At 30.8% G+C, this 15,507-nt stretch overlaps 2 protein-coding genes across 2 annotated transcripts in view; both read left to right on the forward strand.

Annotated features, from left to right (window-relative positions):
• LOC143075531 (aspartate--tRNA ligase, mitochondrial-like) overlaps positions 1–15,507 on the forward strand; it is a 250,634-nt gene that overhangs the window by 16,606 nt on the left and 218,521 nt on the right. The gene's annotated exons all lie outside the window — the stretch shown is intronic.
• LOC143076900 (aspartate--tRNA ligase, mitochondrial-like) overlaps positions 1–15,507 on the forward strand; it is a 33,082-nt gene that overhangs the window by 14,578 nt on the left and 2,997 nt on the right. Inside the window, exons 5-16 of the mRNA XM_076252789.1 lie at positions 706–829; positions 1,917–1,963; positions 2,609–2,680; positions 3,788–3,892; positions 4,454–4,627; positions 6,850–6,957; positions 7,535–7,597; positions 8,811–8,963; positions 9,483–9,537; positions 10,430–10,510; positions 12,293–12,372; positions 14,561–14,671. Coding sequence (XP_076108904.1) covers positions 706–829; positions 1,917–1,963; positions 2,609–2,680; positions 3,788–3,892; positions 4,454–4,627; positions 6,850–6,957; positions 7,535–7,597; positions 8,811–8,963; positions 9,483–9,537; positions 10,430–10,510; positions 12,293–12,372; positions 14,561–14,671 — 1,173 coding nt within the window. The remainder of the gene's footprint in view (positions 1–705; positions 830–1,916; positions 1,964–2,608; positions 2,681–3,787; positions 3,893–4,453; positions 4,628–6,849; positions 6,958–7,534; positions 7,598–8,810; positions 8,964–9,482; positions 9,538–10,429; positions 10,511–12,292; positions 12,373–14,560; positions 14,672–15,507) is intronic.

The raw sequence follows: 15,507 nt of genomic DNA on the forward strand, positions 1-15,507 counted from the left end.
GAAGTCCCTTTTTATCAACATAATTGATGAAAAAGTATCATATTTTTTGTATTTGATTGTAAAAATAAGTTATTAGCTTCAATTATAACAGGTTAAATGATTAAGATAATAACAAAAAATAAATAAATTGAATATACATGTTTTGAGGGGAGACAACACTGTTAACATCCTGATTTTTTGGCAGTGGAAATTGAAAACTTATGTGCAGCCACTGTAGCTCTTTTCAGAGCAGGCGAACATACCCTTATGCATGAAATTTTTGAAAAACCAGGTAAAAATCTATGAAATTCATACAGTTTTGATTATGTAAAATGTGCATGTATTATGTCTTCATGGGTGTGCACATGAGCTGATTTTATGTTTTTTTAAGCATAGATTATGCAATGTTTTTCCCATTTTCTCTGGATAAAACTTTTTGACACTATTAAAAGTACAATTTATTTATATTTCATTCTAAACTAGAGAAAATTCTGATTCTAGTGGTATATAGTTTTATACAAGTATCTTTATTAACATTACCACCACTAAGGGTCAATTATACATTGTCTCTCAAAATATGACGTCATAGAAAAAAAACTGTTGATTGCACTCTATGCAGATGGGCAGATGGCATGCCTGGAGGTAAAGTGGAGTGCTACAAAAGTGAAAGCAGTTTATGCCCCATACCTGCCATTTGTCATGTAATGATTTCTTTTACTATTTCAGTCCAAAGAACCATCAAGAATGGAATATAGATATTTAGACTTAAGAGATACATTTATGCAGAAAAATCTGAGAACCAGATCTAAAATGGTGATGAAAATGAGAGAATTTCTGTGCAATGACCATGGTATATTTGTAAAACTTATAAAAAAATGCTGATTTACTGTAAATTCATGAATTATTAGGGCTATTCCATTAAAATGTATGTGGGAGGGTAGGAAGGGACTTTCAAATACCCCTACAACCAAGAACCATTTTTTAGATAATTTTGCATAATGGTAATAGACACATACTGAAAAAAGAACCATGACCCACATTCAATAAATAAACTTCCCTTCCTTCTCTCCCACATTCATTTTAATGGAATAGCCCTTATGGCTTATTCTTGACAACTGGCAAAATTGTGAAATCTAATCCATGGAATTACAAAAATTTCATGAAGGAAAAGTATTTTTGAAAATATGAATGCAAGTTTTTATTAACAGTATAATATAATAGTATACTGTCACATTTTCAGCAATAATAAAACATTGCAATAATTTCTGAATTTACATTACCACATATTTTAAGTTGATATACATGTACACTATCATTATTTTTAATATTCTCATTAACTGATGGAAACTAGATATAAATTTTATCAACCTGTATGCATAAATATTATTTACAACAGACATGGCAATTGTATAAGTTAGAGGATGAATTTTAAAAGAACATGAATAAACGTATTTGCAATTTTGGTCTTTAGCTGTATTTTGCCTCGGAATGACCTTATATCACCTCTGAATAACCTTTTGACGTCAAGCAACAATCCCTTTTTAGTTGTGACGTCAAATGTTTTGGATTATGATGTCAAAATTTACGGGAACCTGTGTGATTTTATGTAATCAAGGACAAATTTGCATACAAGTGTAAATACGTCTATGAAGAGTAAGTTGATCTTATTTTACATACAAATCTTCCATATTCATGTGGTAAGTTGGAAATAAGTTTTAAGTCTCATCATTCATAGATGAGGAGAAATTAGAGGGGGGATTAATAATATAATCATCTGTAAAAACAAATCCAATAGTTCTTGCTAAGCGAGCCAACCCTGCATTTAAGAGTTATGTTAACTTCCATTGAAAAACAGAATATGTAGTATAGTGACTGTAATTTCCTCCTGCAACTTGGGTGTTTTTTTAGATAATAAATGTATGTTATCTCTGTTTCAGGTTTTGTTGACGTAGAGACACCTACTTTATTCAGAAGAACACCGGGTGTAAGTACACACTTATTTAAGAACACAAGGCTCATTATTCAATCTTGTTTTAATATTACATGCTGTTTTCCCTTTGTAAAAATGACAACATATATATTGCATGCATGGTTTATTATTTATTTAACATAAATAATGTTTTGTTCTAGTTTTTGGGACCCTGCTGTAGGCAAAGGGGTCATTAAGTATTGTCCTTCTGTCTGTTCATCCATCTTTCCTTCCTTCTGTCCCATTTTTGTTTCCACACTCTTACTTAAATTTGCCTCATGCACATGTTATGAAACTCATACTCAATGCTAAGAATCTAAACTAGGGGACAGAGGTCAAATTTGGGCAGTTTGGTACTTACAGTTCTACAGTTATGCCCCTTTTATAACTTTGAAGAATGCAAAAAGTTTAGGGGGTTCATTGTGAACGTAATATCTTTTTCCCCTCCCTCTGTTGAGCAGCTGATTGAGAAATATGTAGGTTTCAAAAGGAGTTCATTAAAAAATGTGCAGGCATTATTGTCTATTTTAGTACTGCATATTATTATTGATAATAAGATTAAACATTTAGCTACAAAAGATGTCTTTAGAAAGTTGTGGATATTTTTATGATGGTAAAGATTGAGTTTGAAAATGACAAAGTAGAGTTTTGATCTTTCAGGGAGCTAAAGAGTTTGTTGTTCCAACAAGACAGAAAGGCAAATTTTATACATTGCCTCAGAGTCCACAACAGGTATGTTTTCAAGGACTAGTTGTTCAGTTCAATAAAAGTTTATTGGAATACAAAGAAAGATTTTCTGTTGTACTTATGAGATGAAATGTATATACCTTAAATAATTAAACCAATATTTGAATTTTAGTTTTAAAATGAACATATTATGAACTTTGTGAATAAATTGCAACAAGAGGCTGTCAGAATGACAACAAATATCTGAATGATTTTCCTGCATGAAAATGTATTTTGCAAATCTGATCCCCCAAATAGGATCAGATTAATAAATTAGTGATTTTTGTAGGGTTCAGAAATGGAAAGACAAAAATCAATTTAAGTATCACTCTTTGCTACTGAAAAGTCTACAACTCAACAACAATAAAGCTAAAATGTTACAAATGCATTATTATATTTCTAAATTCTAAAACATATTGTCAAAGTGTTTTTCAATTATTGCATGAACACTGTTTGTTAGCTGGCTGTCTACCCAGACACCAAACATACAACACCAAATTAATAACCGTTATTTTCCATCTGAAATCGGGTTAAAAATGATTATGCTTAATAAGAAATAAGAAGATGTGGTATAATTGCCTATGAGGCAACTCTCAAATAAAGGCCAAGTGACACAGAATTTTAGACCTATAGGTCAACTTACCACCTCCTACAATGAGCAAAGCCCATGTTGCATAGTCAGCTATTTAAGGCCCTGAAATGACAAATGTAAAACAGTTCAAGCGAGAAAACTTACAGCCTGATTTATGTACAAAACAACAAAGGACCACCACTTAATTTCAAAATGTGAGGTGGTCACTGTAACACTAATTTAGTACTAGTTCAAAGCCATTAACAACTTATTAAAAAAATCATGCATCTAAGACTAAAATATCAATCAGTACATATTCAATATCCAATTAAAGAGTTCAGTTCAATAAAAGTGTATTGGAATACAACGGTTATTTAAAGATTTACCGAACGTTGTACTAATGAGATGAGTTGTATATCTTTTAGGTAATAAAATGTGTAACCAATATTTAATTTCTAATTTCAGTTTTAAATTGCACAAATGATTATGCTTAATATAGAAATAAGAAGATCTGATAATTAATGTATAATTTAATATTCTAGTTCAAACAGTTGTTGATGGTTGGTGGTATAGACAGGTACTTCCAGATAGCTAAGTGTTATAGGGATGAGAGTAGTAAACCAGACAGGCAACCAGAATTTACTCAGGTAACTAGACTTCCATAATTTTCCAGAATTGACCCTTGAATGTGAAATAAAATAATTTCAATTGTCTGCCATTTTGGTATTCCAAGGTCAACATAAGGTCAACAGACAGATTTCAATGCAGAATTTCAAAATCTAAATTGTTGTGGTTCAAAAAAATTTAAACACATATTTGTAAATGTTATCTTGAACTTTCTTTAAAGACAACTGTCAGATTTGTGGATCTCATGAACTCATACATATTGCAAAGTCAGGGGAAAAAAAACCATTAACACAAGGGTTTTAAAAGATATAAGTGAATAATAGATTAATTAGAAAAAAAGGCTCATCTCCTAAACTCCCCATTTAAAATGCAGTTTTTGACACCCGTAATGTACAAGATACTATTTATTCAGATCACTATTTGATGTCAATTTTTTAACTTAAATATCTGCAGAAAGGAACATGCTGGTTATTGCAATATGAATATTTGTGATGCAACACTAAAAAATGGAAAGACTTAGTTTTTGTTTTCATAAACAAAAAAAAGGAAAATTGCAATGATTTTGAAATTAATTGTTAAAGGTAGATATAGAGATGTCATTTACAACACAAAGAGAAGTACAGGATTTAATAGAAGATTTAATACAGTATAGCTGGCCAGAAGGGGAGCTAACTCTTCCATTTCCACAGATGACTTATAATGAGGCTATGGACAACTATGGAACAGACAAACCTGATACCAGATATGACATGAAGGTGAGATTACTGTAAAACAACAAATTTTTACAAGCTATTTGTTTTCGTGACTTATGCGAGATGGAAAAATAACCCACATAGGTCCTCTCTCATATAATAACATCAGGAAAATAAGTAAACCACAAGTTAGCTTCAAGTGGTCTGAAAATATCTAAACATGACATGAAGTATCTGTAAAAATAAGTTGGTTTACATTTATAGTGATCAGCCACATGCATTTTGATAAGTTTTGACAGTCTTCATGATAAAAATGAACTTTTTGACCTTGAATGTATGTCCCTAATATTTTATTAACTGTGCATTTGCATTCAGATATGGCAGATCAAATTTATACGTTCATAGTGTATTAATTTACGTTTTTTGATTGAGTTAAACCTGCCAATTGATATTTTATCGTGTGTTTTTCTATGTTGTAATGTTATGCTATTGTTTCAGAAAAAGGGAGAAGGTTTGGTACCATTAAAACGTTTAACCCCGCTGCAAATGTTTGCACCTGTCCTAAGTCAGGAATCTGATGTACAGTAGTTGTCGTTTGTTTTTGTAATTTATATAATAAGTTTCTCGTTTCTCGTTTTTTTTATATAGATTAGATGGTTGGTTTTCCCGTTTGAATGGTTATACACTAGTAATTTTGGGACCCTTTATAGCATGTTGTTCGGTGTGAGCAAAGACTCCGTGTTGAAGGCCATACATTGACCTATAATGTTTTACTTTTTTAAATTGTTATTTGGATGGAGAGTTGTCTCATTGGCACTCACACCACATCTTCCTATATGTATATTTCTCGTATTTATATAGATTAGACTGTTGGTTTTCCCGTCTGAATAGTTTTACACTAGTAATTTTTGGGGGCCTTTATAGCTTGCTGTTCGGTGTGAGCAAAGGCTCAAGGTTGAAGGCTGTACCTTCACCTATTATCATTAACTTTTATAAATTGTGAATTGTATAGAGAGTTGTCTCATTGGCACTCATACCACATCTTCCTATATCTATGTATCATTTATATTATTTAATTATTTATGCTAATTCTAAATCAAAGAAAGTATAAAAAATAAAACATTTAACCAGAACAGCAAAAACCATGGAGAGATGATTTTTATTAGTTTTTACCCAAAAATGAGATATATATTTGAGAAAATTTAACAAGAAGACTAAAATTTATTCCTCTGTAGTGATGCATTTTTGCAGATAGTATGTGATTTAAATGCTGTTAGGTATTGACTGCAGTATTTTCCATATATTTTTTGAAGGAAATTGAGTTTGACTCAAATATGAAAAATAAATTGTGGTGTGATTGCCAATGGGACAACTCTTCTCAAGAGACCAAATGACACAGTAATTAACAAATATAGGTCACCCTACTGCATTCAACAATGAGCAAAACCTTTACCGCATTAGTCAGCTATAAAAAAAACTAAATGACAAATGAAAAATAATTCAAATGAAAAAACTACATCATGGTTTTCATGTTATTTTAAGAATGGTAGGTGTACGTAATAAACGAAGACAGCAATAGCTAATATAAAAGGTAAACATTAATGCATGAGGCATCACATGTGAAACTTGTCTAGGGAAAATACTAGACAGTGAAAAATAATAAAACTTAAAAAAGCAAATACATTAAAAAAGAGTGAAAATATACAGTATACATTTGTATTAAGATAAATAAAAACTCTATAAATTGTGCTTACTTAAGTTTTTAATGTGACTTTATGTTAATCATTGCAGACTGTCCAGTGAGCTTTATCTATTCTGTTGTTTAATTGTTATGTGTCATTTGGAATTTTTTGAAATAATAAATAAGGCTTTTCTACCTCCGGCATAGATTACCTTAGCTGTATTTGGCAACACTTTTAGGAATTTTGGATCTGAATGCTCTTCAACTTTGTACTTTATTTGGCTTTTTTAATTTTTTTGGAATCGAGCGTCACTGATGAGTCTTTTGTAGACGAAACGCGTGTCTGGTGTATATACAAAATTTAGTCCTGGTATCTATGATGAGTTTATTGTCCCAATTTTTTATGCCCCATTTATGGGCATTATGTTTTTTTGGTCTGTGTGTTTTTTTGTTTGTTTGTTTGTTCCTTTGTTTGTTTTTCCGTCCATCCACTCATTCGTCTGTAGTGCCATTAAGGCATCCATGCACTGTGGACACATTCTTGTTTACTTTTTAAACTTTCAATGTACCTTAATCATTGTTCATTATTTGTATTGTTTTTCAGCTTGTAAATTTATCAGAAAGTTTTTCATCTAGTGGTATACATTCTTTTGAAAACACATTGAAGCAGGATAAAGGGGAGATAATTGGTCTTAGAATACCAAAAGGAACAGTAGGTATTTACAAATATTTGTTTGAGGTTTTAACTTTAAATAATCATCATCAATGACATAAGGGATTAACATCAAATTTGTGATTGTTATGTTTTCCTTCTTTTTGTTTTAAGGACGATTGATTGAATTTCCTTATATCTTAAGTTTATAACTCTTTATAAACTTTCTTATACTATAGATGACTAAATTAAAGATAAAAAATACTCATACACCCCAAAATAAAGTTGTAGTTATTTTAATAAATAAATGAAACATACAAGAAAAAGGACTCAAAATCTTCCAGGTGAATGTTTTTCTCCGATGTAAAATGTAAAATGTAGTTCGAAGTATACCTATTGTTCTGTAGAACTACTTTATATAACAGAATCTATCATCAAAGATGGCTGCTGTCACTAAAATATTTCTTGAAACATACAAAAAGTCGGTTGACATTTTATTTTACCACAAGTGTTTTATTTATAAAGAATTAGTTTTAGAGAGAGAAAGAGAGAGCAAAAAGAGGATATGAAGAATTAAAAAATGGAGAGAGATGTGTTTTAATTTTGACACTTTTTTATGTGAATATTTTATTTTCAGAAGTACTTTTCAAATAGAGAATTAAATGATATCATCACTAGTCCAACAATACAAAACCAATGTGTAAGTACATAAATTATCATATATGTTTTGTAATAGGTAATTTATAAGATTTTAGATTAATCACAACAAGAACACCATATTGTCTTTTTTTAAGGGTTAGATATAATGGGAATGCCGTTCACATGTCTACCATGTTTGCAATGTGCGTTTTGCATGCGTTACAGGAATCATGCATGTTGCACATGTCATTGCGATACACCTGTGACACATGCGTTTCAAAGTACATGATTGAGTTTCACATATGTGGCATTTTTGTCCTAGTATATTGTATAGTGTTTGCCATATGAAGTGTAGAAATGTATCTGGTTTTTGAATTTTAAGTTTTCAAAAAAGTCATTTTTATACAGTAGCATCATAATCATGCTACTGTTATAAATTTTACTTACATACACAGAGGAAAAAAGGTAGCATACTTGTTTAAGCTTATGAAGTGATGCTTGTTTTTTTTAGGGGGAGGGAGTAGGGGGCCATATTTCATTCATGTGAGGACACATTTAATTGATGAAAGTGACATTCATACTTGAGCAACAAGCACCATTCATATTCTGGCAAATGTATAAGCTGGTGGATGTAAATTGTGTTTATAAACTGTAGTTGTGATTCTGTATCCTTAAACTTATCATTATTTAAAGGCTTTCAGAGCCTTTAAAATATGTCCATGCTAAGAATTACCTAACTTTTATTTTTAAACAAAAAATTTGCCACAGTCAATTCTTCTTTTACATCTATTTGCATTGGAGACAATGGAAGATTATCTCCCCTCTGATAATGTTAATTTTTAGGTTCAAGTTATTTTTTTTGTTGCTTTACTAATTTTGATTTATGGAATCTTAACTGAGTTTTGAATAGAAATACTTGGCAAAGCTTGGCATTCTACATGTTTCTAAGCCTACAGCTTAAATCAGTTTACATTAAATTTCAAGACAATGCATACTGTGAATTAACCATTATTAATAATGGGATACCAATTTTTGTTGAATTTGTGGGTAAGAGTTAACAAAGAATCAAATTGTTCAACAGCCTACAAATTCTCTACATTTTTATATACAGATTTCTGCAAATCAATGAAATCAAATATCCATGGAATACAATTTTCCTGAATCCACAAACATTGGTATCCACGAAAATAAAGGAACTCACAGTAGTTTATCTATATTTACATAGCAATTCAATAGTTCTTAAATCATTAACAAATTTTATTTTATCATTTCAGGAAGTGACTAGTATAAAAGTAAATGATGGGAACTCATGGAAATGTTCTTTCCAAAAATACCTGAAAGAGGAAACCAAAGATAAAGTTAGGTCTCGGCTGAATATAGAAGACAATGATATAGTTGTTTTAGCACATGGCACAGGGCACTATCCTGTAAGTAAATTGTTCAAGATCCATTGGTGGCCTTCGGCTGTTATTTGCTCTTAATTCAGGTTGTTGTCTCTTTGACATATTCCACATTTCCATTCTCTATTGTATGTGATTTTAATTAACTACACTAATGTACATTAAGCTGTAGTTTTGCAATTCCCTTAATTTGAGAAGTAATTAGCCTCCTTTAAACCAAATTTTAATTTTGATTATTATAAGCAAAGAGACAAAGACATGTTGTAGTTATTTACATAAAAGACAGGAATAATTGAGCCATTTTTTTCAGGGTTCAAGTCTGAGGAATGGAATTTGTCTTTTCTTGGAGTGTAATTTTTCATTTTCATCTAAGATTTAAAAGTCAAGGACTTTCCACTCTTTCAACTGATGCTTTATATATGTCATTGTTATTTTTATTGAGTGCCTTTCTCCTGAAATTCCAATGGTCCTGGACCTTTCATAATCTAGTGCCAATTTGTGCATTGGCTTTGGTTTTAGCTTAGAGGTTCAAACTTTATATTTTAGCATACAGCACTTGGAAAAATAAGAACAACTGTAGCCAATGCATTAAAATCAAAAGGTGAGTTGTGGAAAATAATACTGTTGATTCATTTATTTTTTGTGTATAAGAGTTTTCATTGATTCTGGAAAAAAATATTTTCATTTATATTTGTTTTCTTGTTTAAACGAAGATCTCCATACTGAACTATCGAAAAAATTATAGTTAATTTAAAATTTAAATCTATGGTTTCTTCACCCAGGAAATCTAAGAACATTTGAATCCCACAAATACAAATGAATCCACAGTACATTAACATTTTGTCCTTGCTGTAGTTGTTTGTAAATATAGAGATTTGATCAATTGAATACTAGAAAATGGCTCTTTTGACATTGTTGATTAACTTATTTAGGGATTCTTAGCTTTGTTTTAGATGAAAGCTGCCAATAAATGTAGCAAACTTCTTGTTGATTATTAGACTGGTAGTTTAACTGGTGTCTGTCTTTAGTACTCATTTAAGCTTATACCATAGAAAAGTACATTCTTTTGAAAAAGAGCTTTGAAAATACAGGTGATTAGTTTCTAAAAAAATAGTTATCAGTGCATGTATATGAATTTTAAATTTGAGAGTAAAGATTTATATGACTGTAATAAAAATAGCAAAAGACTAAGCTTCATATTTCTAATTCTTAAAGAATTAGCAGCATATGATAAACTCATCATAGATACCAGGCTAGAAATTTTATATTAACACCAGGGTTGAGTTCAATATTGTAGCAGCTACGTAGCAGCTATCAATATCTATGTAACAACTAGTCTATAGCTACACGTTCAATAGTCAAAATCTACGTAGCTGCTACTATATTGAATGCGGCCCAGATGCCCTTTTTGTCTACAAAAGACTCATCAGTGACGCTCGAATCAAAAAATGTGTCAGTTGTTTTAATGATGAATATATTTTATTCCATTTCAGGGGTACAAATAATAGATGAAGATAGATTTGATTTTCTGTGGGTTACAGATTTCCCATTATTTCTGCCAAAAGAAGAAGGAGGTATTGTGTTATTGTGTAGTCTTAATTAGAGTGCATTTTATTTTTAAAAAAAACTCATCAGGTGACATCTATTTATGTAAGCGACACTATAATTTGCTATCAATGAAAAAAATCTTTGAATTTGTTTAAAAATGGCAATAACTCCCAAGTGGTGACATTCCAATGTACTCGCAAACAGTATTGTATTGCAACAAATGAATTAACTAGAATTCAAAGGAAGCCATTTGGGGGGATTTAATTTTAAAATTGTTATTGACTTCATTTCTAACATGAATGATTGGCTCAGAGTAAGAATACTGTTATATAGAATTACATTATTTTCCAGCATTTATAATTGTAATAAAATTAACGGTACCAATTTTCTTGCACCAGATGCGCATTTCGACAATACATGTCTCTTCAGTGATGTTCGTGGCCAAAATATTTGAAATCCAAAGCTTATATAAAAGATGAAGAGCTATAATCCAAAAGGTCCAAAAAGTATAGCCAAATCTGTGAAAGGAATCAGAGCTTTGCATGAGGGAGATACATTCCTTAATTTATAATAATTTCTAATATTTTGTAACAGCAAATTTTAATAACACAAAAATTTGTATGTTCATGCCAGTACCGAAGTGATACCCTCGGGGACTAATAGTCCACCAGCAGAGGCATCGACCCAGTGGTAGTAATAAAGTGTAATTGATGAACAATGGTTAAATATGTGTGATTTGATATAACACCTTATAGAAATGTAGCAAATGAATAATGCTTTTAAAATTAAAAAAAATGAGTGTTTAATTTTGCAAAATCTCTAATTTCAATTGACCCAATGATAAAAGCACTGCACATATTTCTGAATTTACATTCATTTTTCTTTGTTGTGTACATCTTCCTTTAAAATTGTGACTTGTTATGAGGTACAGTTAAAGCAATCTGTCTCCACATTTGGTCAATCAGTTAAAATAAGTAATCATGAAAATTTAACATTAAAATTTAAGTGTCCTGGAATTTGCACAAATAACCATAAGGTTAAAAATCATTGAATATTTAAAAGGCGTTAACTTTATTATTAACAAATACAACAGATTTCAATCATGGTACACACATAATTTAAATGAAGTTAAACATGTTAAATGTAAATTGATTTAAAGTGCTTGTAATGTATGCCACTGTACATTTAGCATGATTAACCAAACAATAGTTAGTATATTGTTTTTATATATTAGAAAAATTCCACTGATATTCAATATTAATAATGAAGTATCACTGATCTTGTAATACCACAGATTCATTAAAATCTTCATGAAAATCTGTTAGGACATGTTTAAAAATATTATGAATAATTTAGTATTAAAAAAAGGAATGCATTATTAAATTATAAAGATATTTCTCTTATTCACCCCTGATTTATAACATTCCTGACCGATTGATTTATTTGTTTTTCATCAAAGCATTGTTCATTGATCTCAGTTGGTCATAATTGAAAAAAATACATCAAATTTTATTGCTTTCCTCTGAATTGTGAATTCACAAAAAGACAACCAATCATGATGACGTCAAATGTAAAGAACAGATCTTATTGAAGTTCACATGCAATACAATATTTCTCAACTCTTGAGGGTAAAATTTGAACTACTTAGAAAAAAGCTTGACATATATCAAAAAAATGAAAATTTGACTTTTTTAAATGGAGAAATATTGTATGACAGTCGATGCAGTGGTAGAATGTATATTTTTATATATATGCATACCTGTTAGAAATTTTTTTTTTTTTTTTTTACTTGTGTTTTCTATTTATAGAAGGATTAGAATCTGCCCATCATCCTTTCACAGCACCACATCCAGATGATGTTGAACTTGTAAAAACACATCCAGAAATGGTATGTTTTTCTGCAGTCAAATTATAATAGCCCAATCCTATTAAAGCGCAATAATGCAAATCTTTTTGACCTGTCAGTAGCTACCTAACTAGTAACACCAACTAGCACTTACAGTCCATCAAAAGGCACATCTATTCATTAGTAGTAATACACGATTACAAGATATCAAGTTTTAAATGTTTGACAAAGTATTTGTTTGTAATGTTTCAGTTTTTCTCAAATGCCTCCTTTTAACTGTGCTACAAAGAAATGTATGGGGGGAGTTTAAGCTCATGGAAAGGTCATGTGAGCTTTTACCATCACTTGGCGTCTGCCTTGGTTAACTTTTACAAAGATCGTCTCCTCTGATACTTTGGGACCAGATTAAACCAAACCTGGCCACAATCATCAATGATAATTTAAAAGATATAGCTCTTAAACAACAAATTTAACCAATGTTTTTATACGACCAGACACTAACTTTTGTTTTAGTGAATGGATCTCTATGAATTTTTACCAGAAGGTTCAATACCACTAAATGAAGAGTGGAATTGATTTTTGGGGTTATTGTCCCAATAGTTTAGGAATTAGGGGCCAAAAAGGGGGCCCAGAATAAGCATTTTTGTAGTTTTCAAACAATAACTTGTGTTTAAGTGTATGAATCTCTCTGAAATTATACCAAAAGTTTCAAATCTATGAAAGAATGGTTAGTATTGACTTTGGGGGGTTATTGCTCTAAATGCTTTGGAATTAGGGGCAAAAGGGCCAAAAAAGGGGAATAACTACGTTTTTCTGGTCAATGGACAATTAAGACAATTTTAAAGCAGTTAACTCAAAAACAATTTAACATACAAAGTTGTGTATGTTCTGATTTACCTCCCTTACACTACTTGTAAATTATGTATAAAGAAATGTCAGGTTTTGGACTAATTGCATAAAAAGGAGGGAGTTAGTGTTTTTCAATATTTTTTTCCAAATTTTGAAAAAAGAAATCTTTGATAGCACAATATTATGCAATAGATTTGTTAGATCTTGACATTGTTTTGTATCAGAAACTCATATTATGTCCAAAATTTTATCAAAAAACAAATTCAGAGCTGTATCAAACTTGAATGTCATGACCATACTTGCCCCAACTGTTCAGGGTTTCGACCTCTTCAGTCGTATAAAGCTGTGCCCTGTGGAGCACCTGTTATTCATTATTGCCTGTTGTCTTCAAAAGCATTATATAGGGACAAGAACACTTAACAGTAAAAATTATCAGCAAGACAAGATCTTAAAATACTTCAGCATAATCAAGATCGTCTGTCGACACCTTATTAAAGTTATTGCCCTTTAATGACGATTTTCCCCCCATTTTTTTGCATATTTGCATATAATCTTGAAAAGTATTATATATATGGAAGTTTTTAATGACCTTGACTAGCAATACAGCTCTTGCATGGTCGGCTAAAACTATGATAGTTCATAGATTGAAATTTAAATAGCAAAAATGAAAAGCAAGACAACATTTGCAAGTAAGTCAGCATGACCCAAACTTTTAATTTGATTCCTTATTGAAGTAATTCCTTTTTAATGAGGATTTTTCCCAATTTTTACATTTTTATACCCCACCTACGATAATAGAGGGGCATTATGTTTTCTGGTCTTTTGGTCCGTTTGTCTGTCCGTCCATTCGTTTGTCAGTCTGTCCTGGTTCAGGTTAAAGTTTTTGTTCAAGGTATTTTTTGATGAAGTTGAATTCCAATCAACTTGAAACTGAGTACACATGTTCCTTGTGATATGATCTTTCTAATTTTAATGCCAAATAGGAGTTTTAACCCAATTTCACTGTCCACTGAACATCGAAAATGATAGTGTGCATGGGGCATCCATGTACTATGGACACATTCTTGTTAAAAAATATCTTAAAAGCTGTAATAGATAAGTAGAAACTTTAACAAAATTTAACTACTATTGTCAACATGACTGAAATTGTCAATTGGCTCTTAAAAGAGTTATTCCCTTTAATGATGATGTTCACTAGTAAGTGGCCATTTTTCAAGATGCAGGTGAGTGACACAAGTCTAGTTTTGATTCTTGACAAGTTTAAGCCATGAGATTTTGTCTGTATTGGCACACATCAAACTAAGAAATCTTTCCCGCCATAATCAACATCTAAATATAACATTATGCTAATTTAATATTGAATATTTCTGATGAATTGTAGGTGCGAAGTCAGCATTATGATTTGGTGTTAAATGGATTTGAAATAGGAGGTGGATCTATACGTATACATCAAGAGCACTTACAGAGATATGTTCTGACAGAGGTTCTCAAGGTATGCTACAATTGAATGTCATGGTGACAGCACTAACAGAGATATGTTCTGACAGAGGATTTCAAGTTATGCTTGAATATCATGTAATAGAAACTGAATTTTGGCATAAATAATAGAAAAACAAAATTAAGAATTTCAGAATCTAATGCATTTGTGGTAATATTTTCAAAAGTATACACCCAAATGTTTATGTGATTAATCAACCATGTCCTTAATAGTGAGGGTTGTAAAGGGTTATATTTGTGCACATGTTTGCCATTTTTATTCCACGTGAAGTCGTGAAATAGGTTCATAATTCAGTGTTTCGTGAAATTGGTAAAAAGATCAATGTGCAAGAATTTTTTAATTGTTTGTTTTTGGTGAAATTGCAATTCTATTTTGCTTTTTTCCATGCAGATACCCTTCTTCACTTTCTCAATGACGTATCTCCTTCTTATTGTATCTGATGACAAAATAAAGGTCAAGTTTAATTAATTAATGCAATTTTAGGAATATCTGCATACAAAAATATATAGGTATCTGATATCAGAGTTGCATTATTCGCATTAATAAAAACCTCTCACACAAATGCTGAATTTACAGTTTGTCATGTCAGCCAGCTTAAATTGTGAAGGAAGGAGGAGCCTCCAGAGAGTACCATTGACCTTAAGGCATGCCCAGAAAAATCGACAATCCTACACAATTATATCAGTATTAAAGGCCCCTTATTGATTTTAATAAAACATGTATATACAGTAAAAACCTTTGATTTTGGCTGTTTAATTTTGACAGACTCTTGTTTTACTTACCTCATATCATATTTGAAGTCAAATGATATTTACAGTTTTAAGAGATAC

This window comes from Mytilus galloprovincialis, chromosome 5 (genome assembly GCF_965363235.1).
Source record: "Mytilus galloprovincialis chromosome 5, xbMytGall1.hap1.1, whole genome shotgun sequence".
Classification (NCBI taxonomy): domain Eukaryota; kingdom Metazoa; phylum Mollusca; class Bivalvia; order Mytilida; family Mytilidae; genus Mytilus; species Mytilus galloprovincialis.